The 26,608-nt window shown below is 50.5% G+C and overlaps 1 protein-coding gene across 1 annotated transcript; it reads left to right on the top strand.

The window, feature by feature from the left end:
• TAB1 (TGF-beta activated kinase 1 (MAP3K7) binding protein 1) lies at window positions 1-24,768 on the top strand. The gene is made up of 11 exons (XM_031463299.2): window positions 1-74; window positions 12,176-12,312; window positions 12,692-12,845; window positions 13,819-13,905; window positions 14,394-14,532; window positions 15,465-15,578; window positions 16,229-16,340; window positions 18,107-18,251; window positions 19,642-19,864; window positions 21,045-21,207; window positions 22,890-24,768. Exons 1-11 carry the CDS (start codon window positions 42-44, stop codon window positions 23,095-23,097), a joined length of 1,515 nt encoding a protein of 504 aa, XP_031319159.1. The 5' UTR covers window positions 1-41; the 3' UTR covers window positions 23,098-24,768.
• Window positions 24,769-26,608: the final 1,840 nt, after the last annotated feature.

Here is a 26,608-nt window from a genome sequence, read left to right as displayed (position 1 = left end):
CTCTGCTGGGAGGCGGGCGCGCCCACGGGGGTCCCTCCAAGATGGCGGCGCAGAGGAGGAGCCTGCTGCAGAGTGTGAGGAACCGAGCCGCTCTCCGGGCTGGGGGTCGGGAGCCCCGGGCAGGGGTAGGGGGTGTCGGGTTCAGGCGCAGCTCCCTCTCCGCCTTTGGGCCGCCTCCCGGTCCCCGTCCCTGGCGGGGTGTGGCTGCCGCCCTCCCCTCTCCTGGGCCGGCCCCATTCACCCCCGACCGCGGGCGCGTTTGGTCCTGCAAGGCCCGCGCGTGCGCGCTGCCGGCTGGTCCGTCAAGGGTTTGGATTTGCAGTCCTAGCGACCGCGAGGGTCAAGGGCGCGTGGAGGGTGGGAGCGTTCTGGAGCCGGCTGGGGCAAAGGCCCGCGGCAGCCGAGGGAGCCAAAGTAGCGAGCCCAACCCCGGCCGTGGTCGCGCGATAATAATCATCGCAGCAGCAGCCACTTGTGTATTGTTTACTCTACCCCAGGCTTGTAAGTTTAATTTTCGTAACAGCCCCGTTAGAAAGGTACTGTAATTCTTCCTGTTTTACAGATGAGGAAACTGAGGCACAGAGAGGTGGTCATTTGCCCAAGGCCACACAGCTGGTAAGTGGCAGAGGCAGGATTAAAATCAGGCATTTTGATTCCAGAAACCCTCTTAATTTCTAGGCTATGCGGAAGGAATGACTGGAGTCTTGGCAGCCTGGGTTCTGGTCCTGGCTCTAACTCACTATCCCTCCATCGGCCTCAGTTTCCTTATCGGTTAGATAAAAGCAGGCAGGGGGAGGATTGTCTTGAGACGCACCCCAACCCCCAGTCTGGACCCTCAAGGGTTTGTCACTGGTGTCTTCCATCCCCTGCATCCTTCTGACACACATGCACGTCAGTGCACACGCATGTTGGCACCATGGACCTTTCTGGCCTGCCAGGGCAGGTCACTGGTCCCCTGTCACCTCCTCAGACCTGGCAGTCAGTGGTACTCCTGTGGACTTGTCTCTCTCCTGTACTGAAAAGTGAACTCTTTGAAGAGAGGGACCTGTGATCTGCAGTGAAAAGTATCACCAGACCTACCACCACTAGGTGCCGGACATTCAATTAATTGTTTGTAAAATAATGAGTAAAGCATTCAAGCCAGGTCCAGTGCTCAGCCTTGGCCTTACAGAGATGCAGCAGGCATTGGCCCTCTTGCCCCTGGGGGTCTTGAAGCATCAGAATTTCAGGCTAAGGGATGACCTTCAGTGCTTCAAACTAATGACAAGCTTTGTGTAGATTTCTTCTAAAGTTGCTTTTCCAGGACAGCAATTCTCAGGTTTCCTGGGTGAGGATAGCTCTCTTCCCCTCCACGCTTTTGGCTGCCCCTTTATTTGACTATTGCCTGGCAGGCTGGCCTTATCATTGAGTTGGTTATGTAGGCCTGGTCCTCTGCTTTGTAGGAGGCAGTGCCCCTGTGTTAATGTCCTCAGTGGGGTAAGCATTCCAGAAATACTGGCTGGATTGTGGTAAATGCTGTTTGTACAAATACCTGCTGTAGGCTGACTTGGCTTGCTGAGGAGTTTGGCTACCAGCTTCCCTCCCTTCTAGATGTGAGGGAGCCCAAGGGACTTGGGTTAAACGGAGGTGAGCTTTGCTAGCTCCGGAATGTGTTCCTGGGTGGTGTGGAATCTTTTAAAGTTGAACAGTTAGCTTTAAGCACATAGGATTTTGATAAAAGGCAAAGGGACATCGGGGATGTTCACACTAGGCCCCTTCCACCCTAATGATGATCAAGATGTCTCTGCTCACAGGGTGTCCCAAGTGTCCACGTGATGTACTGGGCTTGCTGACCTGCCCTCCACTGTCCTGAGTCTGGTGAGGGTAGCTCAAACACCATCATTCAGCAGGACTGTGAGGGCTGCTGTTTTGTAATTACTGGGCCTGGGGATACAAAGGTAAACAAGGCTGGTGTCCACCCTCACGGCATTTGCAGTCTTGCTTGGGAGAAGGAGCCATATATCACTAATACGATGTGGAAGGCACTCTGATGTCAATGTTTTGAGGGACTACAGGTGGCCTAATTTGACCAGGTTGGTGGAGGCTTGTAGGAAGGGCTGGGATCTGCTGACATGGTGCTGGGAGGGATTGCCGGGGCCAAGGTGGCGGAGCACTTCGGGGAGTGTCATCCTGAGGAGTTTCACCTCTGGTCCCCAGGCAGTGTAGTACCTTAAAAGGTCTTTTGAAGAAAATATGAGCTTTTCAAGTAGGTTCAAAAGAACTTGGGTCCTTCACAGCCTGCTGAAACAGCTCATAAAGTCTCATGTGGCCTTGGGCTAGTCACTTAGCATCCCTGAACCTTGGTTTCCCCAACTGAGAGGACTCCCAGGAGTGTTGTATTAAATGAATACATTACCCTTCTAGCCTGGTGTGGTTACTCTCCAGCCATGAAGTTCAGTTCTGCTGTAGTTGAGTGCCTACAGTTCACTGCCTCAAATGTCACTGAGTACTCAGTCTGTGTAAGTGCAGGGGACCCTGCCCTCATGAAGCTTATGTTCTAGTAAGGGAGACAGTAAACAATGAGTAAGTCTGGGTTATATATGATATAATAATATCTAGAATATAACATAGATGGTGCTGTGAGGAGGACTGGGCAGGATTAACAGACAGAATGGTGGAGGGACTGTTTTAGACAGAGGGGAAGACCATTTTAACATTTGATGCGATATGGAAGGGAATATTCCTGCTCAAGGGAAAAGAGATGCAAAGTCTTGCCTGTTCAGGGAGCATCAGGGAGGCAGCATGGCTGGAGTGGAGGGTATTGGGGCAGTGGCAGTAGCCAAGGTCCAGTAGAGTCTGGTGGACCCTGATGCGAACTTTGGATTCTTCTCTAAGTGTGCTGTGAAACTCTCAGGTTGGTTTGAGTAGAGGCATGAAGTGCTCTGACTTGTGACTGGAGAGGAGTTTGAGTGGTGAGAGTGGAAGCTTGGGACCTGCTGAGTGGTGCTGCCAGTTGTCCATGTGTGAGGTGACAGAGGCTTGGCCAGAGTGATGGCAGAGGAGTGGTGAGAAGTACCTGGTTGTATTTTGGGGGAAGAAGTGATATGATTTGCTTACAGATCAGATGTAGGGGGTGTGGCAGAAGCAGGAGAGTCAAGAAGGACTACAGGGTTTGGTTGGAACACAGTGGTGCCATTTACCGAGATGGGGAACCCTGGGGGAGGACCACCCTGGGGGCAGGAAGAATCAAGATTTAATTTTGCCTAAACTGTTTTCAATTATTTTTTTTTAAGTCAACTTGAAATCAGATTTTTCCCAAGCAATTACATCTATGAAGTCACAAGTCCTAGCTATATATTTTTTTCCTGATGTATATTAAAATAAACACATACCCTTAAAATAAAAACCTCCTTTAGACCATCACCTGTAACCATCTCATTCACCATCAGGATGTGGCCCAGCTGCTCTAGCACAGTCAGTGCCCCACAATTATTAGTAGCCCCTTTAAGAATGTATTAGGACTATATTTGTGATGAAAACATAAAGAACCTTTGATGGAAACCCTAGTGAAAGAGGTGGGGGCCAGGAGTGGAGTTGGTCCCAGAGAAGCAAGGAAGGAAAAGGGGGTCATTCAGAAAGACAGAGATGGCAGGAGGTGTTGGGGTGTTTTAAGCTTTCCGGAGAAAAAGAACTGCCCCCCACCCTGAGCCATCTTCCTGGGGGCATTTTTCTCCCTTTCTGAGCTGCCTTTTTGCCTTTGAGGAATCCGGGTGCTTTCAGCACAAAAACACTCAGCCTTTTCATACTATAATTTGATATTCAAGCTGTAGCCTGAACTTGAAATCATGCTTTTGTCCACTTCTGCTGCCCAGGAGTTTGAGATGAGTCTCTGGGGACTTTTATGGGCTATTTTTATGTGATGTGGTCACATATGTACATGAGGTGCTAATGCTTAAGTATATGTGCACAAGGTGTAATGCCCTTAATGGGTTAAATACAGTTGAATCACAGAGAAACTTTATACCAAAATATGAATTTCAGAAACTCCCTCACACAATCAAGTCAAAATTAGGCTTTTTGAAACAGATTCTGTTTTACCGTATTTTGTGTTAAATTTCTTGTGAGGAATTAATTTGTAACCCATCAATGAGTTAAAGTGGTCCGTGCTCACCGCTGTCTGTAGTTACGAGGCTGTGCTGAGCGCGAGACGCTCCCTTCTCAGCTTCCCGGCTGACTCGTGTTCAGGGCGCTCAAGCTGCTGGTGCTGTGGGCCTGGCGTCTGTGGGCAAGGGAGAGAGGATGCATCAGTATGTGCAGGGGTGGAGGGGTGGGTGGTTTCTGTGAATAGAAAATACATGACCTTTCCGAAAATTGCTCAGAAATGGGGAGGAAGGAGGCAAGAGGGTTGGCAGTCTGGTGGGTTTTAATAGAATGAGCAGTGAATGCTTGTTATGGCTAATCCCCGATGGAGGTGGGGAGAAGTGGGAGAATACAGGTGAAGCTCACCTGCCCACAGCAGTGTGAGAGGGCTTTGGGGCCCCCGCTGAAATCAGGGAGGACCAGATGCTCTCCCACACGGGTAGCACCTCCTGGAATTCTCTGGCCGCTTGTTACTAAATGTTTGAGCTGCTGTGGGGACAACATCCTGGGCCGTCCACTGAAGGAGCGCTCCTGAGTATATGAGAAGTCGCTTGTATGTCATTGGACTTAAGACATTATTGATTACAAGGACACATCACTATTTTCTATACTACTAAGAAAGAAAGTGCACTGCTAATTAACTTGTAACTTACCAACTTCAGAGATACTAAAAATGTTGAAAATACATATCTTTGAATCAGTGAACTAAAGTACCCAATTAATATCAGGCTGCCACCTGAGAGTTGCCACAAGGCCAAATGGTTAATGGCCAGGGAACTGGTGCCCAGTGTGCACAGTGAGGCCATGGGGATGGGTTTCTCATGGAAGGACTCCATGGCCTTGGGCAGTATTTTTGCAGAGCCTGGGACATATACAGTGAGGTGGTGGGTGGGTACCTGTGTAAACCTCATCGTTATATGTGGAGGTTATTTGCTTTTTAGTTATCTTTTGAACTTTCTGATGTAGACTTGGTTTGGTCCTAGTGTGTTCGTAACACCTCTCTGATGCTTGCTAATCTACCTTTTTTCAACAGTTCAGAGGGCAGCAGGCCATGGGTTCAGCTAGAATTTAATAGCCTTGTTTTGTTTTCCTTCCTTATTACCTTCAAGATTTTGCAGGTAATAATGGTTTTCCACTTACAGTACTGAAAAGTTTACATTCAAAATGAAATCATTTGAATGAAAGAAAAAAGTGGCAGATGAAAGAAAAAGCATGAAGTGGGTAACTTGTTGAAGATGGTGAGTGGATGGTTGGCACGGTTTGGGAGACATGGGGCTCTGGCACCAGTTGGATTTGAGCAGGGCCTTTACTGGTAGATAGGATTTGGAAATACAGAAAGGGGGAGGCCTTGCCTCACCATGGGTACTTTTTAATACGGTTTTGGGGTAATTTTTCTTATTTCTTCTTTCTTTATTTAAATAGCAAGCCAAGTCAGATTGGCTAGGCACTCAGTGTTTAAAGAGTGCCAGTGTGAAATAAGAACTTTGCTCAGCAAGGTTCATGGATACAAATAGTTGGTTTGTTTTAAAATGTGTTCTTATTTCTGTGACTGTGCCCCTAAGGTCAGTAGCCTCTTCACTCAGGGCTCCAAAAATACATACGGCTTTTCAAGTATAGTGGACCTTTGGCGGAGGTGTTACTTCCCTCCTGTGTTTGGCACGGACACCTCCTGTCAGAAGTGGGTTAGCTTCCCACACTTTTTGTTCTGGTCACAGTTTTTTAGAAATGATTTGAGAACACTGTATAGCAGGCCTTATCTGTACGAGATAGACAGCTGAGTGAGATTGTTAATCTATCAAAGGGTGAGATTCAAAACTGTGTCAACAGACTGGGAGGCTGAGATGAAAGCATTAAGATATAATCCAACTGATACAAATTTAGGTTTAAAAAAAGCCTCTACAGGAGTATGCTTGTGGGGGACTGACTCAAGTGAACTTCAGAGGAAAAAGACTTTGTCATTTTAGTTGACAGTATGTCGGAATTTTCACGTGGAGACTAGATGCCCGTCTTTTCTTTAGGTATATGAAGGCTATTGATTTTTTGTGTTGATTTTCTATCCTGCCCCTTACTGATTTACTTCATTTGAGTTAGTTTTATCATTTATGGTTTCTAGGTACTATAAGATCAGCTGCAAATAGAGATAACTGTACTTCTTTTCCAATTCTTAGGTTCCTTCTTTTCTCTTGTCTGATTGCATGGGCAAACACCTCCAGTTCATTAAGTAGTGGAGATTGCAGGTATCCTTGCTGTATTCCTGATTCTTAATGCGAATGCCTCTTGTTTCCCCACTGAGGAAGATGCTGGTTTTAGGACTGACTGAAGTATACATATAATGGTACATTAAGAAAATATCCATCAATTACTGTTTCCTTAAGTGTTTTTTTGTTTGTTTGTTTTTTCCAGTCAGGAATAGGCAAAGAAAGCCCTTAAATGAATATAGCCCTGGAGTCGTTATCCATTGACCTGAACACTGATTGCCAGTCAGTTAATAAAATAATACATTTCCAAAATATTACTAGCTCAACAGTGTGAAAATCAAATTTCATAAAAAGCACTTAATGTTGTAGAAGTATCCAGAATTAGCCGTAAATACTTTCTGAAAAATGTGGTGCTTGTCATGTAGATTGACCACTGTCGGACACAGTTTTGCTGGTTTGGGGAAGCTTGCTGTCCTCACATCCGCCAGATAGGGCTGCAGCGGTCAGTGCAGTATCAGCCACTGCCGGGAACCACGTCATGAGCTCCCATCGTGAAGTGCTGTTAGGTGAATTGTTCCTCTGCCACCACACCCTGATGTGGCAGTTCCTCAGTCATCCGTTTGAGTTTGTTTCCTTCCTTGTGAAAGATTAACGTACTAGTCTTTTTCATAGTGTATCTCTCACTGTTGTGTGGGCCTGTAAGTTGCTTGGTTAAGATTTATTCTTTCTGGAAAGTGTGAATTTGTTGAAAAGATTCAAATCCCTGTAAGCCTGTCTCTGTCCCCTTGTGGGATAACGGCAGGGGAGGCACTGTGATTGCAGCATCAGTGACAGGCCTTGCGTCGTGGGCAACACATTGGTGTTCATCTCATATTAGAGGATGAGTTCAATCCATCTTAACCTCAGCTTAATTACAGATGGGATTCTAGAAAGTATCGATGTCTTCTCTTCCCATGCTTTAAAACAACGGTGGCATTTCGGGATGCTGAATATTGGCTTCTTAGCCCTTCTTTTCAGGAGGACAAGGAACACTCCTGATTGAGGAGATGCTTTTGTGCTCCTGTTTAATCTTATGCTTAACTTCATCCCAATTGGAGGCAGAGACAGACTCTAGAAAAAGGAGTTTATTTTGGAAATTTACTTGCCAGGTTGCCTGAGACTTCTGTGAGGTCCTTGGTGATGCAAATATATTAATCAGATCTAAGACATAGGGGATGATTCATGACATCTGTTCCTTGAAAAATAATTAACTCCTTGGCAATGAACTCCTTTTCTGGCCTAAAAGGCCTTACACTGCTCCACCTAGGCACACATGTGCATGCATGTGTGTGAACACAGTAGCAAGCCACTTTCCCTGCTACTCATTACAGAGGCGACACCAGCCTCATGCTTCCTTAAACCTAACACATTTTATTTTCTACCTCAGGGTCTTTGCATGTGCTGGTCCCTCTGCTTGGAAGTCTCCTTTCCCACTTTCTTAATGGCCACCGCTCCATTGCCATTTCAGTTCTGTCTCAGAGGTCATCTTCCCAGAGAGGCTTCTCCTGACCACCTTATCTAAAGGAGCCCTCCCCATCACTCTCGGTCCTCTTACCTGATGTATTTTCTTCATAGCACACTTCCCTGTCTAAATGGGCTTCATTTATTTATTGTATTACATGTTTGAAGTCTCTCTCCCTAGAAAGGAAATTTCAAACAAGGACCCTCTTCTGTTTTCTCCGCTATGTCTGCAGCACCTGGAGTAATGCCAGCTTGTTGTAAATGTTCAGTAAATATTTGTTGAGTGAAAATATGTGTTAATCAAATATACTCTAATCGCATAATGTTGTATGTGGATTCCAAGACTCAAGTTCGCACTTATGTTAAGAGAGACATTTCTGTTCCTTTAAAATGAGACAGGTTAAGCTTAGAACTAGAAACGATTTTGTGTTACTATGAAGTAGTTTCTTCGTTTGTTTTATTTCTCTGTAGCTTGACCTGAAAGTATTCAATGCCCAGTGTCACCAAGAGCTGAGCAGAATTTCAGCTCTTATTGCTGTTCCTTTTCCATTAGTAGGTTTCAGTCATATTTTCTGTTTTCAAAGGCTAGTAGTAGGCATTGGTAGCTTTTTAGCCTTTGTGGTAAAATTATGTGAATTTTTAAAAAAGTCCTATAAAGAAGACACAAGGACATTTAAAGATATACCATTGGATAGATTGCAAGATTCAATGTAATAAAGATGTCACATCTCCTCAAATTGATCTATAGTTTTTTTTATTAAATTATAGTCAGTTTACAATGTTGTGTCAATTTCCAGTGTAGAGCACAATTTTTCAGTTATACATGAACATACATATATTCATTGTTGCATTCTTTTCCACTGTGAGATACCACAAGATCTTGTATATATCTCCCTGTGCTATACAGTATAGTCTTGTTTATCTATTCTACATATGCCTGTCAGTATCTACAAATGAATCTACAGATTTAAAACAATCCCAATCAAAATCCCAGCAAGATTTTTTTTGTAAATACAGGAAAGCTGATTGTAAAATTTACATGGAAAGGCAAAGGAACTAGAATAGCCAAAACAATTTGAAGAAGAATAAAGTTAGAGGCATCACACTAACCAAGTTTATAATGTAGATTTTAAGTACAGATTTATAAAGCTATGGTAGTCAGGAGGATGGAGCTGGTGAGGGGATAGACACATAGGTCTGTGGACTAGAGGACAGTCCAGAAATAGACACACACAGGTATGGCTGGTTAATTTTTGAAAAAGGTGCAAAGGTAATTGAATGGAGAAAGGATAATCTTTTCAACAAATAGTATTGAAACAATTGGATATCCACATGCAAAAAAAAAATGACGTAAATCTCCTACCTTGTATAGAAATTAACTCAAAATGGATCACATGTCTAAATGTAAAGTGTAAAACTATAACACTTTTAGAAGAAAACTGAGTATCTCTTGACCTGGCGCTGTGCAGAGTTCTTAGACATGACATTAGAAGCATGAACCATGAAAGAAAAAAATTGATTAAATGAATTTCATCAAAACTAAAAACTTTTGCTCTTCAAAAACCACCTGTAAGTGAATGAAATAGTAAGCTACAGCTGGGGAAAATATTTGCAAATCACATATGCAACAAAGGAATTTTATCCAAAATATACAAAGAACGCTCAAAACTCAACAGTTAAGCAAACAGACAACACAGTTAAAGCATGGTCATGACACTTAAACACTCTACCAGAGAGGATATGTGGATGGCAAATAAGCACATGAAAAGATGCTCAGCATCATTATTAGCCATTAAGGAAATGCAGATTAAAGCTGTGATGAGATATCACTACACACTTAGAATATCTAAATTAAAAAAATAAATACCATGTAGAGGTGACAATGTGGAGCAGCTGGAACTCTTGTGCGTTACTGGTGGGACTGCAGATGGTACACCACTTTGGAGTATAGTTTGGCAATTTCTTATAAAGTTAAAAAGCAGTCTCAGTCCTAGGTATTTATCCTAGAGATATGAAAACTTATATTCACACAGAAGCCTGCCCGTGAGTGTTTATAACAACTTTCTTCATAATTACCCAAAACTGGAAACAGCCCAAATGCCTTCAGTGGACGAATGGATAAACTGTACTGCATCCATGCAGTGGAATACTGCTCTGCAATAAAAAGGGACCAGCTGTTGATGCAGGTACCAACTTGGATGAATCTCAGAGGCGTAATGCTGAGTGAAAGAAGCCCGGTCTCGAAAGGTTAGGTGCTTTAAGACCTAGACTGTAGTTGTGGTTGCCAGGGGCTGGAAGGAGGGGAGAATGGGGAGTTATTGTTTAATAGGTATAGAGTTTCAGTTTTACGAGATGAAAAGAGTTACAGGGATGGATGATAGTGAAGGCCACAGAACACTGTATTTAATACCATTAAAATGTACACTTAAAAATGCTTAAGATAAATTTTATATGTGTTAACCACAATCAAAAGGGAAAAAAATTTTAAAAAGAAAAAAAAAAGTCAAGAGATACCATTCCTTTGAAGTTATTTAGTAAGTACTGTTGAAGAGAATTATTTGAAATAGTTATATTTTAGGATCACAAATATTTTCTTTCTGAAGTTTTCTACTGAGATGTTACTTAGTGCTGTCTTCTTTCTAACAGGTGATTTGATGAAGATATTAAAGCTAGAAATTAGAACTAAAAAAAAAAAGGTTGGCAGGGGAAGGTTATGCACTGCATAATTTCATTTATGGCATTCTTGAGAAGACAGTATAGTGATGCAACACAGGTCAGTGGTCGCCAGGAGTTAGGGGAGGGTGTGGCTACGAAGGGGCAACGTGAGGGCCTGCTTTGGGGTGATGAGCTTTTCTGTATCTTGACTGTGGTGGTAGTTACACAAATCTCTCCAAGTGTCAAAATTCATAGGCCTGCACACCACAAAGTTAATGTTACTATACGTTAGTTTGAAAATAAACTCCCACACCCTGCCGAAATTGCTCCAGGGTGTGAAGCACAAAACTAAAGCTCTGGAATAAATGCAGCACAAAAGCAATTAAAATGGGGGAAAAAAGCCATAAAGTCATTCTCTGTCAGTATGTAAATAAACAGAAGATGAAGTTTGCCACAAAAGCTAACCACAGGCTTTTTACATATCTGATTGCAAAAGCCTGTTGAAGTGGTTTTCACATCCTTTTTTGAAGCCTTTTACTGCTAACTTGTAAGCTGTGGTGCAGTATTTGTGCTTGTTTACTATTTCAGTAAAGCTTTCAATCCAAATTTTACTCTCATTGCAGTTGAACTAAAGTTTTCCCAGTTTTATTTTGCTCTAGTTCAACATGGGGAGCCTGGGGAGCCTTTGTGCACCAGACACAAGTCTTAGGTGAGGGCTTGGTGTAGGGGAGGCTTTCACTAAAAGGCGATGGATCACACCTGGGGCTCAGAAAATGCAGGTGCTCAGAGAGAGAGGGGGAGAGAGAGAGAGAGAGAGAGAGTGTGTGTGTGTGTGTGTGTGTGTGTATGTATGTGTATAGCTCCGTCATAATTATACTGAACAGTGGGGGGCCAGATGTAGTAGGAATACACGAGAGGGCTGGCAGCCAAGCCTGGGGAGGGTCTTCCTGGAGAGGGTCTTCCTTCAGGTAAGTTCTGAGCCAGAGTCCCAAAGGACATGGAGAACTGCTAGACAAGGATAAGGAGGGTGTTCCACGCAGAGGGAAGAGTGGGGTATGGATGGGGCGCTGGGAGCCTTTGGTACTAGTGGAAGAGGATGTTGTGGGAGAGGATACCAAGGTGGAGTGGGACCAGGAGGTGGAGGCCCCAGTGCCAGGAAGAGTGACTGAGGCTACCTTGTAAGTCAGTTTCTCAAGAGGTGGTCCTGGGTAGCCTGAATTAGTCCCCTGCCGACAGTGCAGGTATCCTGACCCCCACAGGATCAGACATTCTGATTCTGCGGGTGGGGCCTGGAGATCTGTGGTTTTTACCAGTTCCCAGGGGATTGGAGTCAGAGCTACTGCAGTACGAGGTGAGGGCCCACCAAAGTTTTATACCAAGAGTTTGCTTCCCTTGTGTATGTGTGTTTCACTTGTGCTCTGCAGCGTAGCGCACTCCTGGAGACCACTGCTGAGCCTTGGGTTTGGGAACTCTGGTCTTTTTCAGGTTTCCTGGGGAACAGTTTGTGGACTAGCCTTAAAACCATGCAAACTCTCATGCAGGTGTTTGTTCATACACACGTCATTGTTTTCCAGAAGGAAGTGGGACCCTCTGGGTGGGGCTCTACGACTGCTAGGTTTTTGTTGGGGAAGAAGAAGATGATGAGGTGGGGTCTGCCCTGGGCAAGAAGGTAATGCCTCTTGGTTTCCTGATGTCCTTCCCAGGAGCAGCAGCCAAGTTGGACGGACGACCTGCCGCTCTGCCACCTCTCCGGGGTGGGCTCAGCCTCCAACCGCAGCTACTCTGCTGATGGCAAGAGCACCGAGAGCCACCCACCGGAGGACAACTGGCTCAAGTTCAGGTGAGACTGCCGGCATGCTCTCCTGGGCATCGAAAGTTGGTTTGCAAGCGAGGAAAGGCAGGTTTGCAGCTGTCTAGTGTGGGGCTTGCCGGTGAGATGTGGCCCGAGGGGAAGTGGTGTCTGCTGCTGTCCCTTCCACATTTAGACCTCAGACCAGTTGAGGACCTGCTCCAGAGTGGTGGGGGGCATCCCAGAAGGTCATGACCAAAGTGAAATGATGGTCAAATTGTTGGGAGGACCCAGGTGAGCACCTGAAGCCACAGCCACTGTATCTTTTGTCTCCCTGATTCCTTTCCCTCCTCCTCCTCACTCTGGAATTGGCATCACTCTACTGAGAGCCACTGGTCTCAGGCTGCCCCCTACCCTCTCCCTCTGTCAGGAGTGAGAACAACTGCTTCCTGTATGGGGTCTTCAATGGCTACGATGGCAACCGGGTGACCAACTTTGTGGCCCAGCGGCTGTCCGCAGAGCTCCTGCTGGGCCAGCTCAGCGCCGAGCACACAGAGGCCGACGTGCGGCGTGTGCTGCTGCAGGTACTGGTGCTTGGCCTGGCTGATGGTGGCCGAGTTCCCTGGGACTCACAGTGTGGGGTCAGCCTGGGGTTGGTGTGAAGACTCTCCGGCTCCTTGTCTCTGCAGAGGAACCAGCTCTGGGAGCCTCTCCCAGCAGCAGGGGCGTCCCACTTCCCAGGGTGCAGGGCTGAGCAACCAGCAGTGGTCCTTCCGCATGACTGGCAGGGTTGGCCCTGGAGGGAATACTCCTGGGGAAGGGGAACTAGGCACGCCACCTTGGACCCAGGGCTGTAGTGGGAGGGGCCGAGCCCTGGTGGAACAGACCCCTTCCCCTCTGCGTGGCCCAGGAGCTCTCTTGAGTCACTGTGGGCACCCCAGGCCTTGCCTAGTCACTTCTGGTTGGCTGGTGCTCCTTTGCCAGTTCTGTGTTTCTGCTTGCTGTTGTTTTGGAGTGTTTCTTCCTGGCATCTCCTTTTGGAAGCGAGTCCAGAATTACTTAGTTTTAGATGAGAAGAGTGGATTCCTGTTCCTCGAGAACAGTGTTCCCAGCCATGTTCCTGCCTCAGCACCCAAGGGCGTGAGCACTGTCCGTGGCCTCAGGGGCCTGCGCCAGTGATTCTCATCTGGTGCCCCTGGGAAAGGTGGCAGCGTGACTGGTGTTGAGGGGCTGGCAGGATGTGGCGATGACACCAGCTGTCACTGACGGAGCCGGGCTGGGTGGTACTGTGAGCCAGGTGCCGTGTGCTCAGGGTGGGCTCTCCCAGTTGCCCTCAGAGCAGCGCTTACCCCTAGATGAGGAGGCTGAGGCTGCCCAGCCGGCAAGTAGCAGAGCTGGGACCCTGGGTCCAAGCCTGTGTTCTTGCCTGGCGGTGCCATATGTGAAGCTGCATCACAGGGTGACCTCAGTTACTACAACTTGTTGCTGTTAAAAGTTTCAGCATCAGGTGACAGTGGTGTTTGAACCAGCCTTTGCCTCCTCGCCCTCTGCCCCCAGGCCTTCGATGTGGTGGAGAGGAGCTTCCTGGAGTCCATCGATGATGCATTGGCTGAGAAGGCGAGCCTCCAGTCCCAGCTCCCTGAGGTACTCTCCCCAGCCTCTGCTCTGTGAGAAGCACGTCAAGGCCTGGCTTTGCTAGGAGCAAGGACTCATCTACCATGTCACTCCCAGGCCATAGGCACAGCTGGTCCAGAGCAGCAGGCATGAGGGGAACAGTTCCTGACTAGGGATGCAGGTGGTGACGGGTCTGCCCTCTAGGGGTGCTCACTAGCTGGCTCCAAGCAGCTGTGCTCTGAGGTGGGCAGGGGCTGTGAAAGAAGGCCCTTCCAGGTCAGTCCTCAGCCTGAATCTGTTCATAGCCTTGTCACCAACCTGCTCATGTCACCTGCCAGCACCTTCAGGGCTGACGGGACAAGCTAGGTCAAGTCTGGCTTTTCTGAAAGAAGCCTGCCCTGGAGCTGCAGCCAGCTTCCCTCCTGGCCGGGCCCTCAGATGCCTGCTCTTTAGGGAGGGGGTCGGTGGGGTGGTCTCCAAGGCCCTGGCCTGCCCTGAGCCTCAGTGGTGGCTTCTAGGCTGTCCCTCAGCACCAGCTGCCTCCTCAGTATCAGAAGATCCTCGAAAGACTCAAGACATTGGAGAAGGAGATTGCAGGAGGAGCCATGGCTGTCGTGGCAGTCCTTCTCAACAACAGGCTCTATGTCGCCAATGTCGGTGAGTCACCTGCCCATTCCAGGGCAGGAGGTCAGGTGAGAAGGTCAGCCTTGGGGTCCGTGTGTCCTTTGGACAGTCTGCTTCCCGGACACAGAAGACCTCCAGCTCAAGCGTCCTAAGGCCATGGAGCATCTCCCATTATTCCACAAGAGCGTCTCAGTCCCAGCCCCAGGTGATTGAAGTACCTGCTGGGAGGCAGACGTTCCAGCTTGAGTCCTGACTCTGCCCCGGACTGGCTTGCGGCTTTGAACAAATTGTGTCCCCTCCCTGGGTCACCTCAGTAGCTTCCTCTTCTAGAAGAGGTTGCCTGGTTGTGGAAGACCCACTCGGCCTCCCATGAAGGGCAGCACAGAGTGCTGGATGTGGGCAAAGAAGGAGGGCCATGTGGGAAGCCGAGAAGGCGGTACCCCCAGGGTGCAGATGACTGCAGGAGTGCTGAGAGGCCCCCCTTATAAGGTCCCTCTTCTCTTCCTCCTTTTTTTAAGATGTTATGGAAAAAATGTTTAAATGTTAAAAAAAAAAAATAGAGTGAATAGTATTTAATGAACCCTCACGTGCCCAGCCCCCAGCCCCAACATCACTCCTCATGGCCAGTCCCATTTCATCTTCAGCCCTCTGTCCCCGCATTGTTGTGAAGCAAACCCAGACACCGTGTAATATTATCTGTAAATATTGCATTGTGTCTCCTCAGAGAAAAGGTCTAAGTCACACTCACAATCATTCTCGGATGACACTGGAAAAGGTTAACCTAATTCCTCAATATCATTAGCTCTCCCTGACTGGTGACTTGCTCAGTGTTTTGAGCTTGTCTTCTTTGCCCGTTTCAAGGATTTCCACGTGTGAGATGCCTGCCTTTTCTTTCTCTCTTTTCTCAACGTGTCCTGTTTTTCCCTACGCTCTCAGTCTGCTCAGCTGCTCAAATTCTGCTGCAGGTACCAACCGTGCACTTCTATGCAAATCCACGGTGGATGGCCTGCAGGTGACACAGCTGAACGTGGACCACACCACAGAGAATGAGGATGAGCTCTTCCGGCTCTCACAGCTGGGTGAGTGGGCTGACGGGTCCGTGGAGGGGTGGGGTTCAACCCTGGTGGCTCACCCTGTGCCTCCTTTCTGGGGACCATGCAGTGAAAGGCCTGAAGTGGACAGGCTGTGACCTTGGGCTTGGGACAAGCCTGCCTGGGGTTGAATCCCAACTCTGTCGCTTACTAGTTGGTGATTTTGGAACTTACTCAAGTTTTCTGTGCCTCAGTTTCCCCATGTGTTTAATGAGAAAAATAGTAACACTTAGGGTGTTGTGAGGATTAAAAGAGTTAATACGTGTAAAATGCTTCCAAAAGTCCCTGGCACATGGAGCTACTCACTGTTATTGGTGCAGCCCAAGAACCCAAAGTCCTGGGATTCCAGCCACTGCCATAGCCCCTCGCTCCCTTCCCTGTGAGCTCAGGCAGCACAGGGAGCCGGGCTGGGTGGTGCTGGAGGAGGGACTCTGAGCAAGGGGTGTTCTGAGGGGGACAGGGACTGAGGACACTGGGGGACTCTGGGTTAGCTGCCCTCCATGGTGCCCTGGTGTGACTTCACTTCCTGTTCAGTGCATCCCCATTGCGTGTTTTTTTGTGGATGTGTCTGTGTCCCCTTCTTTTTGTTCTTCTTAATGAACAAAGTCTGGGGTGTCATGGTGTTCTCCCTTTGGTAGGTTTGGATGCAGGAAAGATCAAGCAGGTGGGGGTCATCTGTGGGCAGGAGAGCACCAGGCGCATCGGGGATTACAAGGTCAAGTACGGCTACACTGACATCGACCTACTCAGGTAGGTAGGCTGGCCCGGCAGCCCCCCGTTTGTAGGGCCAGAGGGCAGATGCAGATTTTAGGCTCTGGGGATGGAAGGTACAGTCGAGATAGTTCAGAGCCCAAGGAGACTCGTCTTCCCAGAGAGGTTGATATGGGGTGGGCCCTGGGCCCAGCAGGCCAGGAGTTGGGGTCCTATAGAGCTAGGCGGCAAAAGATCAAGTTGGGGAGCCAGGCCAGAGCCAAGGGCAGCAGCCGGAGCCACAGGGCCTGGCTGGAGAGGCCAGAATTGGCCTGAGCTGCCTGGTGTGGATGGGACAGCCCATAGACCAAAGGCCTGTTGGTCAGTGCTTTCATGGCTGGGGCCAGGGTGGGGGTGTCAGGATGGATTATCCCTTCTGGGTGCCACCCGGTGCTCATAGCAAACAGGTGATGACAGTAATTATGAGCCTTTACTCAAGCCTGTGCACCGCTGTTTATACCCTCTGTCTTACTCAGTCTCACTCAAGCCCTGTGAGGTAGGTACTGTTATTGCCCCAAAGGTATTTTCATGATTGACACATGGAGTCATTAGGTAGCCTGCCTGGTCTCAAGACTAACAGTGAGGTGAGGCGAGACTTGAACTCCAGCAGCCTAAATTCAGAGCACGAGTCCTTAACCACAGGTGTATGTGAGGACACCGATTGGGAACATAGGCGAGAGAGAGAGAGAGAGAGAGTGAGTGAGTGTGTGTGTGTGAGTGTGCACACGTGCGTGTGTGTGAGAGCTATGCCCATCTTGTATCTTAGAAAACATGTGTTAGAACTCCTTACCCTCACAAGATTTAAATAATTGAGTTTGGAACCTCTTGTCTCTAATTTGTGGGGTTCTATGTGCTTTATGGGAAGGTACATCTGTAATTTAAAGCAATTCAAACAGCACCAAGGATACGCAGTGAAAAGTGACTTCCTCCCGCCCCAAGCCCAGACTGCTTCCTCAGAAGCTACTGGTTTCTTGTGCATTGTACCCTGCAGTTTCCACGTGTAGGTGCACATACCTCTGTGTGTGTGTGTGTGTGTGTTTGGTGGGGGTGGGGAGGGGCAGGCTTCTTTTGAAAACACCCACAGATGCTAGTGTACGGCGCCCAGGGGTCTGCAGCTCCCTTTTGCATTAGAGGTGCTGATTCCTGCATTCCTGCACACCTACCATTGAGGCTGCCGTGCCCTTGGGGACAGCTGCTAGGATTCCAGTGTGAGCTGTCAGCACTCACCTAACCTGCCCTGACTGATGGACCCTTGTGATGTTTCCAGACTCTTAAGTCCTGTTGCCAGAAGCGTGCTCTTATCCTTGCCCTGTGTGCATGTGCCCGTGCTGGAGCCTCCTGACGTGTACCGGCCCTGATGGTGCATCAGTAATGATCCCTCCACACCGAGAGTGTGTGTGGGGTCTGGGTCAGCTTGGGGTTGCCCAAGAGCAGTGGGCTGTTGAAAGAGAACCTGTCCCTCTTGCTGCCCCACTCTACCTCCCCAACCACCGCCCAGCTCTGTGGACAGGAGATGCAGAATGGGGCCAGGATTGGGCATTTGACCTTTGCCATTCTGGCCCCAGCTGCCCACTGGCTTTCCTGGCCCACTGAGCTATTGCCCTTATAAGACGGGTCTTTATCTGGTTTGCTCTTTCCTCTGTTTCTTTTCCTCTTGTCAGATGTGTGTTTTATTTTACATTCTGGGTGTAGCTTTGTCTCCTCACCAGAATAAATGTCCCCGGGGGCCGTTCCAAGCACAGCTCTCCCCTCCACTCTTCCCACAGCGCTGCCAAGTCCAAGCCGATCATCGCGGAGCCCGAAGTCCATGGTGCACAGCCCCTGGATGGGGTGACTGGCTTCCTGGTGCTGATGTCCGAGGGGCTGTACAAGGCCCTGGAGGCAGCCCACGGGCCTGGGCAGGCCAACCAGGTGAGCTGGGCCTGGGAAGAGCGCAGGTGGCCAGTCTGCAGGGTGGCGTGCTCCCCTGGGACCCAGCCAGCCCTCCTGCTCAGCTGCAAAGTGCTCAGGGACCCAGAGGTCCAATTCTCAAATGCCTTCACCAGATATCTTCTCTGGATTCAAAGCCGGGAAGAAAAAGCCCAGAGCTCCAAGAACACCCATTGCACCCAAAAGCTTTACTTGTCTGGGCTTGAAGCAGTGTCAGTCCCCAGGACCCTGAGCAAAGTCTAAGGGAAGAAGGTAAGGGAAGTGAACTTCCACAGGCATGTGTAGCTCTGGAGACTGTCCAGGAAGGGCCCAGGCCAAGGAGGAAAGCCCAGAGGGGTGTAGCCTGGTACCCAGAGTCAGGGAGTGTGCGGCCATGTTCAGATCCCACTCCACTGCCTCCTTCACGTGAACGCCGTCTGAGCTACGGATAATTCAGTTTGTTCCTCATCTCTCAGATGCCTTCGTGGGGTTGTGGTGAGGGCTAAGCATGATAGACATAAGTTCTCAGCTAGTGGGAGCTGCTGCTTTTTCCCACGCCTCAGAGTACATGTGTCGGACAGCCGACACTAAAGCGGAACTGCGAGGCAATCACTTCAAGGATGATCTTGAGGGGAAGCTGCCTTTACTTGACCTTGACCTGCTGGATTGGTCAGATGGTTCAGGTTGTATTTCTCCTTTCATCTGTGATTCTGGTAGGAAAGTAAGCTTTTCTGCTCTGCCCTAATTAAAAATTATGAGGGAACGTCGTATGTGCCTGTCTTCTAATACCTGTGTTCAAGGTTTTTCACCTATTTTATCTCATTCCTTCCAGTAGCCTTATAACATAGTAGAGGCAGGGGCTCACTGCCACCTTGTTAGGGACCTTGGGGCTGAGAGTTCAGGGTCTTGCCAGAGGTGACATAGCTGGTCAGTGATGGAGCTGAGCCCACCCTGCACGAGGCCCAGGTCACTTCCTGTCACCTGTCCCTGTCTTCATCCTGTATCCTCAATTTCTGACAAAATCATCCCCTGCAATAAGTTCATTCCAGGAAAGAAAGTTTAATAATAATAATTAATAGTCTCCAAAGTGTCCGAACATCCATTATGTTATTTAACCCTCATTCTAACACAGTAAAACGGATATTATCCCTCATTTTTTGGTGTGGAAGCCAACAATCAGACAGAGATCACAAAGTCACACCTTTTCTAATGAGAAAGTTCCAGAAGAATTATCCTAAATACCTGGAGAAGTTCGGATTGCAGGCTTGGCTGGTAGGGACATCCATCTGCCTGGCTGGTGACCCCTACGTGTCCTGATCAGGCTGTGACATTGTGGCCTACAGTCCCTGGGCCCCCTCGTTCCTCACCAGGTTTGTGCTCCCCCTGCCCCCAGGAGATCGCCGCCATGATTGACACTGAGTTCGCCAAGCAGACTTCCCTGGACGCGGTGGCCCAGGCTGTAGTGGACCGAGTGAAGCGTATCCACAGTGACACCTTCGCCAGTGGCGGGGAGCGTGCCAAGTTCTGCCCAAGGCACGAGGACATGACTCTACTGGTGAGGAACTTTGGCTACCCACTGGGCGAGATGAGCCAGCCCGCACCGGCCTCAGCCCCAGGTACGTGTGCAGCTTGGGCAGGACCCGAGGATGGCGCCCAGGGCTGGGGTGGGGGCTGAGCGGCTGGGGCCATGGGCCTTGCTCCCTGGGATGGAGTGGAGTCAGAAGGCCTGCCTTTGAGCAGTTCCAGTCCAGGCCCTGGCTTTAAAGCTCTCTGGGGGCCAGGGGATGGCTCAAGTGGTGGAGCGCTTGCTTAGCATGCACGAGGTCCTGGGTTCAATCCCTAGTACCGCCTCCAAAAATGAAAATAAATGAATAAAGCTAATTACCTCCCCCGCAACAAAACAAATAAAACAAAGGAAAAAAAAAGATTTCTGTTTAAAAAAAAAAAAAAGCTCTCTGAGCTGCACTGATTTTCCTCTTTCTGTCTGTGAAATGAAGACAATACTCCCTGTCCTGGCCGCCTCCGAAAGACTTGAGTGCAGGAGAAGCACTTTGCAGGGCCACAGCCACATTGTAGGGACAACGGCAGCCCCAGACTCAGTGGCTGCTGTGCGCCAGGGACCTTACCCGCCTGTTGCCTTTTGTCCTCATTAACAGCCCTTTTACAGAAAGGGAAACTGAGGCCCTTGGAGGAAGAGACCAAGGCAGGGCTTGTGGCGAGTGGGGGAGAGACTCTTCACTTTCTACCTTTTAAATTCTGAAGTCATGTTGCCCAGGAAGCGAGGTGATTGTCTTTCGTCCTCCCTCCCAGTGCTGCTTAGTGTCAAGACCATCATTTTCCAGGGACTGTGTTTCTTTCTCTTTTTTCAAATAAGCCAGCCCTAGCAGTCAGGCATCCATGGATGGATTTGTTCTCCCACGGACACTGGGGTCACTGGACTTCTCTAGCTTGTTATTGCAACCATATTTGTGTTGGGCCAACCTCAACAAGAAGCATACTTATCCCCTTGGATCGAAGTATCTTTGGAAGCCAGGCAGTAACCCTTTCACTGAGGCAACTCAGCACTTGTTTCTCTTTCTGCTTTGAGCACCGGCAGTGCTTTGCTGCCTAGAGGAGGCCCCTGCCTGGCCTGGAAGAGTCTCTGCCACAGATACTCTTTTGCTGTCCCCAGGGGCAGAGGGCCAAGCAGGGAGAACCAGGCCGGGCTGCCACCTGCCTCCTCAGGCCTTGATCCCACCACCCCAGGGATCCCCTCTCAGCCGCTCCCTGTGGCCCACCACTCTCTTCCTCCCAAAGCCGCAGGAGGACGTGTGTACCCTGTATCTGTGCCTTACTCGAGTGCCCAGAGCACCAGCAAGACCAGTGTGACCCTGTCCCTCGTCATGCCCTCCCAGGGCCAGCTGGTCAACGGGGCCCACAGTGCTTCCACCCTGGATGAAGCCACTCCCACCCTCACCAAGTAAGCGCTCACTCCCTCCCCCAGCCTTTCTCAGGCCTGCTTCCTGGGGACAGCCCTTGGTACTTGGACAGGAGTGGCCACGAGGCCACATTCTATAGCTGAGTAATCTTGAATGAGATGCCCTGAGGTCTTATTCCTCTCAAATTCCCCAACTCCATTCCGGGAAGGACGGGGCTTGCCTCCCTAGACGCAGGGACAGGAAGAGGCAGCGCAGGTTCCAGCAGCTCCCTGAAGCTGACCGGGGAGGGCTGGAGGCTGGGGGCGTGGCTGGGGCGGTGTGGACAGAGTGGCCTGGAGGAGACAGCCTGCTGCTCATTTTTTTCTTGCAGGTCCCACTTACTTGTTTTCATTTAATGGGAAGGTTCTCCTCTTGTTCTTTTCTCTCCTCCTGTCTTGGAGTGTGTGATTTGGGTGGCCTCCTGACGCATCCGTGCTTGTGGGACATTGTTTGGCCTGTACTGACTTGTGAGAGGCAGTGCTCTCTGACTAAAGTGTCCGATTTTAGCTTTGAAGTGAGTTCTCTAGTTTCAGGCGGGGCTTGTGGAGGGGGGCAGGGGGTCTGGAGCCTGGGGGTGGGACAGGCCTGCCCCTTCCTCTCGGCAGACCTGTCTGACAGGTCTGATGTCCACCCCACCCCCTCCACTTCTGTGGAATGTATACCCCCCTCCACCCCATCACATCAGGGGACCCGGATCTGGTTTCCACATTCCAGCTCTGCACAGAATAATAGAAATGCCACACCCAGCCCACTCAGGATGTGGCCAATTGGAAGGGTCACCAGGAAAGGAGTAGTACTGGCTGCTGGTGCGGGAAGGGGGTGGCTGGCTTTCCTTCTCCCTGCCCCCAGGCTGCTGCTGCAACCAGCACTGTGGGCTGGAGGGGCCTGCCGGGCGGCTGGGCAATGGGCATCCTGAGCGCAGTAGGGGTGGCCTCTCCACACCCCTGCAGGGCTGCCCAGGGGAGCCACCAGCTATGTCCACAAAGGCAGGGTATGAGAGCGACTGTCCCAGACCAGGCAGGAGAACCTGCCATCCTTCTGTGCCTCTAACTCCCTGGGTCCCTAAATAGTCCCTTCCCTCCACCCCACATCTGAGGCTTATTTGCTCCCCCACCCCCACCCTGGGCTGGACCGGTGCTAAGGGCTGGACAGTGCGGGGAGTTTGCAGGACGGTGGGCTAACAGGTAATTCCTGGATGTTACATGCTCTGTGGTAGAAGGTGGGTGCCCAGGGAGCTCTGAGAACACTGGGGGCCTGTCCCCACATAGCCGGTAAGAGGAGGAGGGCGGAAGGAGGTTTTCTGGGAGAAGAGCCCTTTCCTGCCTGGGATGAGTGGGGTTTGGACTAGGATGGATTCGGAGAGGCTAGGATGGATGACGTCCAGCTCAGTGCTGGTGGCACGTCTGTGTCCTACACAGTGGCCGCTAGCCACACATGATTATAGAGCACTGAAGCGAGCAGTCCATTTTAGTTAATTCTAGTTAATTTAAATAGTCACATATAGCCAGGGCTTCAAAATACATTTGACTTTTCATCTGCCCCTAAGAACATCTGGCTGGGCTGGCTCTCGTGGTCCCCTTTATCAGAGAGGCCGGTAGCCTGAGGGGCTGGCTGAGGCAGGCGCCTCTATGTCCCCAGGCCAGACGCCAAGGCCTGTGACTGACTCGCCCTGTTGTGCCCACAGCCAGAGCCCAACCCTGACCCTGCAGTCCACCAACACGCACACGCAGAGCAGCAGCTCCAGCTCGGATGGGGGCCTCTTCCGATCCCGGCCCGCCCACTCACTCCCACCCGGCGAGGACGGCCGGGTCGAGCCCTACGTGGACTTTGCTGAGTTCTACCGCCTCTGGAGCGTGGACCACGGCGAGCAGAGCGCGGTGACAGCGCCCTAGGTGGCCAGGGGCGCAGCCCAAGCAAGGCCTTGCCTGGGGGCGGGGGCCGGCTCCTTAGGATAGGCTTTGTGCCGTCTGCCTATGCCACGGGGGCCGGTGGGGGCCCAGGCCTCCGTCTGCATGGTACTCTCACCCCACAGCCCTCGGTGCTGTGGGGAACGTTCTCTCAGCGCCGATGCAGACCCGGTCCCTCGTCACTGCAACTGCACAGGGGGCCAGAGGCACCCCCCAGGCAGCCTCAGCCAGGACCATCACCGGTTCTCAGAATGAGGGGCACAAGCACACTGGCCCTTGAGCCCACCCAGTGGGGCTGAACATGAAGACGTTCTCCTGTGTCCCTGCGTGCGACAGGCCCACAGCCACTGCTTTCTCAAGGCCTCCCACTTCCCACTACCACCTCCCCTGGAAGAGCCTGTGGCCACGGCTAGTGCCCTCCTCAGCACTGGCCAGTGGTTTCTTCCTTTCTTCTCCGTCCTTGAGAGTGGAACCCCAGTTGGCCCCTGCACCTTTGAAACCTGCACCCTTCCCTGGGCCCGGGCCTGGGCCTGCCTGGGTTTAGGGGGACTGGGATGGCTGCAGAGGGGGAGTCAGGTGGAGAGAAACTGGAGGGAACCAGTCCCCGAGGGGCAGTGGTCCTGGAGCCTACCCCAGGGGTAGGCCAGACAGTGCTGGGCTTCCCCAGAGTCGGGTGGAGGGGACATGTCGGGGCAGGGGCTGCTCTGGTCAGGCTCCTCCAGGAGCGGGGAGGCCCTGAGTCGGGGCGAGCTGGCTCTGCCTTGCTTTGTACTGGAGCTGGGGAAGGCCCCAGACTGGGGAGCCACTAAGATTGCAGTCCTTAGAGACTCAGTCTCTGCTGGCCTCAGGGTAACAAACAGGTCTTAGGTCAGGCCTGGGAGCTTGTTGTAAACAGAGAACAGAGGGAAATGATTCCAAAAGGGAAGAGGTTCTTGGAGACCAGCTGCTCTGGTGGCCGATGTGCTTTGGAGATGTGCACTGTTTTTACAGACGGTTAGGGGCGGGATCAGGCCAGCCCAGGCCTTGAGTTAGCCCACTTCACGTGTGTTCTCTGCCTTCAGTGGGGAGGGGCGCTGCCAGCGCTGTCGGCTGGAATTGCCCTTCCTATTTTCAGAGGAGGAAGCAGGTCCAGGAGACTCAGAACTTCCCCAAGTCACACAGTGGTGGAATAGAACTCAAACATTTTGTCACTCTCTGAGGCCCTCCTGGATTCTTACCACCCCCAAGCCCCAGTCCCCAGCCCCCAGCCTCCTGCCCCAGGATGATGCCCCAGACACAGCTCACCAGGGACTGGCCGTTGTGTGCAGCCTCCAGTGTGTTTGGACTCTGAAAAGTCAAAGGCCAGTTCTAAGGTCCCTGGTCACTCTGTGGTCCAGGAATATGTTTTCCCAGTGCTGTGCCAGGGAGAGGCCGGGCTCTGAGGGGAGCCGAGGCACAAGCAGAGGAAAAGCAGATCTTAGCAGAGGGCCCTGCTCCCCCTCTGCTACAAAGCCATCTCCATTGTACAGGTGAGCAGATCTAAAGTCAGTCACAGAGGCTTGGGATTGGGAACAAAGGGAATTCTCTTCCAAGAATGTCTCTGTGATGCTGTTTGGTCTCCAGAAATAGAATTACTTTTTTACCATCGTAAAGAAAGAATAAATGGTGGTATTAATACGTCGTGATGTTAACAGTGCTTTTACTCCTGTCTTGTGTAACTCTCACGACAGCCCTGGGAGGTGGATGCCTCCTCCTGTCCTGCTCAGCAGCAGGAAGTACCAGCCCACCAGGCCAGGGAGCGGCGCAGCGGGGCGTGCACCCTGGCCTCCTGACTAGACCCAGTGCTGCCGTCTCCCAGCCCGAGGGGAGAGCACTGGCTTGTCTGGCATCCTTCCAGGTCCCTATGCATCTGGAGAGGGTGGCAGTTCCCTCCTGCTGTGGGCCAGGTCCTCCAGGCCCGTGGGCAGTGGCTGGGCTGTGGTGCAGCCCCTACTCTTCCTGACTGAGCCCAGGTTCTGGCATGTGAGTAGTGGTGTGACTTCGGGTCATCAAGACATAGTTCTCACACTCTCCCTGGTTAGTGGATGTTGAAAAGGATCCTTGGCTTCATTTTGGTTTTGTTTGCATGGAGGACATGCCATGAATACTATTTCACAAAGTGAACTGCTTCATAGGACTTAAGAGCTCATCCCTCTAACACTACAGAGTCATGTATAATGAAGGCTCCCCTGGAGCCTCGTCCATAGCAGGTGCTGTTTGCCACTTCCCCTAGGAGCCCAGACGTTGGGGTGTGGGGGTGGTTCCTGCCTCTTCTCAGCGAAGCCCAGATGGAGGCTGTCAGCCAGGGTCCCGAACATTTCTTCCAACAAGGGCATCTTTCATGACTCTTCTTTCTGGGTCCTCTGCTTTGAAACCAAAGGACATAGATTCCTGCCAATCCCGACGGGCTCGGCATGAGCACGCGCTTTGTTCCCATGCAGAGGTGATGTCAGCCCAGAGCAAAGATGGGCATTTCCATGAGCCTGGGCGGCTTCCTCAAGGAAGACAGTGTCTGGCAGTGGCTTTGAGGAGTATTGACACCAGTTCATGGGCTCCGTTCCTGCCTCCGAGACCCCCTGCCTTCAGGCTGCGTGGACCAGCTGTCTTGTCCAGCCCCTTCTCCCCCTGTTCTCCCAGGTCACACAGTGGCCAGGATGGGCCTCAGAGCCCCATCCATCACCTCAAGGCCAGAGCCCCTGCCTGTCTCCACACCCTTCCTGATCAAGCTCCTGCACTTGTCACTTCAGCGAAGTGCTGACCTTAAGATCCTTCTGCAGCTCCAGCCTCCTGCCTCCTGGCACCTGCAGTTGGAGTCGTTTGTGTGCTTGCTCGTTCTTCCCTAGACCCTCTCCTCCAGTCATCTCAGTAGCCCAGCCTCTGGGCAGGGTTTAAGAAACTTCAGATGAACGTGAACAGACAGTAGGCCAACTGCCCAGAGAAGAGCTTCTGGAACTTTCCTACAGGAAACATCTTAACCCAACAGAAAACTACTCCCACCCAGTACCCTTAAGAGTTTGGGCATTTGTAAGAAATGAGATGCTTCATAACTTATTTTGAATATTTAGGTGAATTCTGCTGTCAAATCCGTAATACCTCATTCATTTTAGTAGGCAAGCAATTTTTTTTTTCCAAAAATAACATTTTAAATGACTTATTATCAAGTAAATTGATGCTTCAGGAAGTGCTCCATTGTCAGTCCTGTAGGTATGTAAACCTCAGCACATCGCAGGGAACCTAGCAGGTCCCAGGCTGAGGGGCCCAGGTGACCCTGGGAAAAAACTTGCTGACGAGCTGCTGTGTGCTAGTTGGGAACTTGTAAGATGTTAACTCCTGGGGTTAACTCCACATGGTGGCCGCTGCCCACCCCGCCCAGTGCAACCAGTCAGGGATTTGTGTTCACTGGGTCCGGTAGTTAGTCCTCACTTTAAAGATGAAGAAATAAATTACAGACAAGTGAAGGGGTTTGGGCAGAATGATC

Source organism: Camelus dromedarius, chromosome 11, assembly GCF_036321535.1.
Source record: "Camelus dromedarius isolate mCamDro1 chromosome 11, mCamDro1.pat, whole genome shotgun sequence".
NCBI lineage: Eukaryota > Metazoa > Chordata > Mammalia > Artiodactyla > Camelidae > Camelus > Camelus dromedarius.
This window is presented reverse-complemented; position numbering and strand designations above follow the sequence as displayed.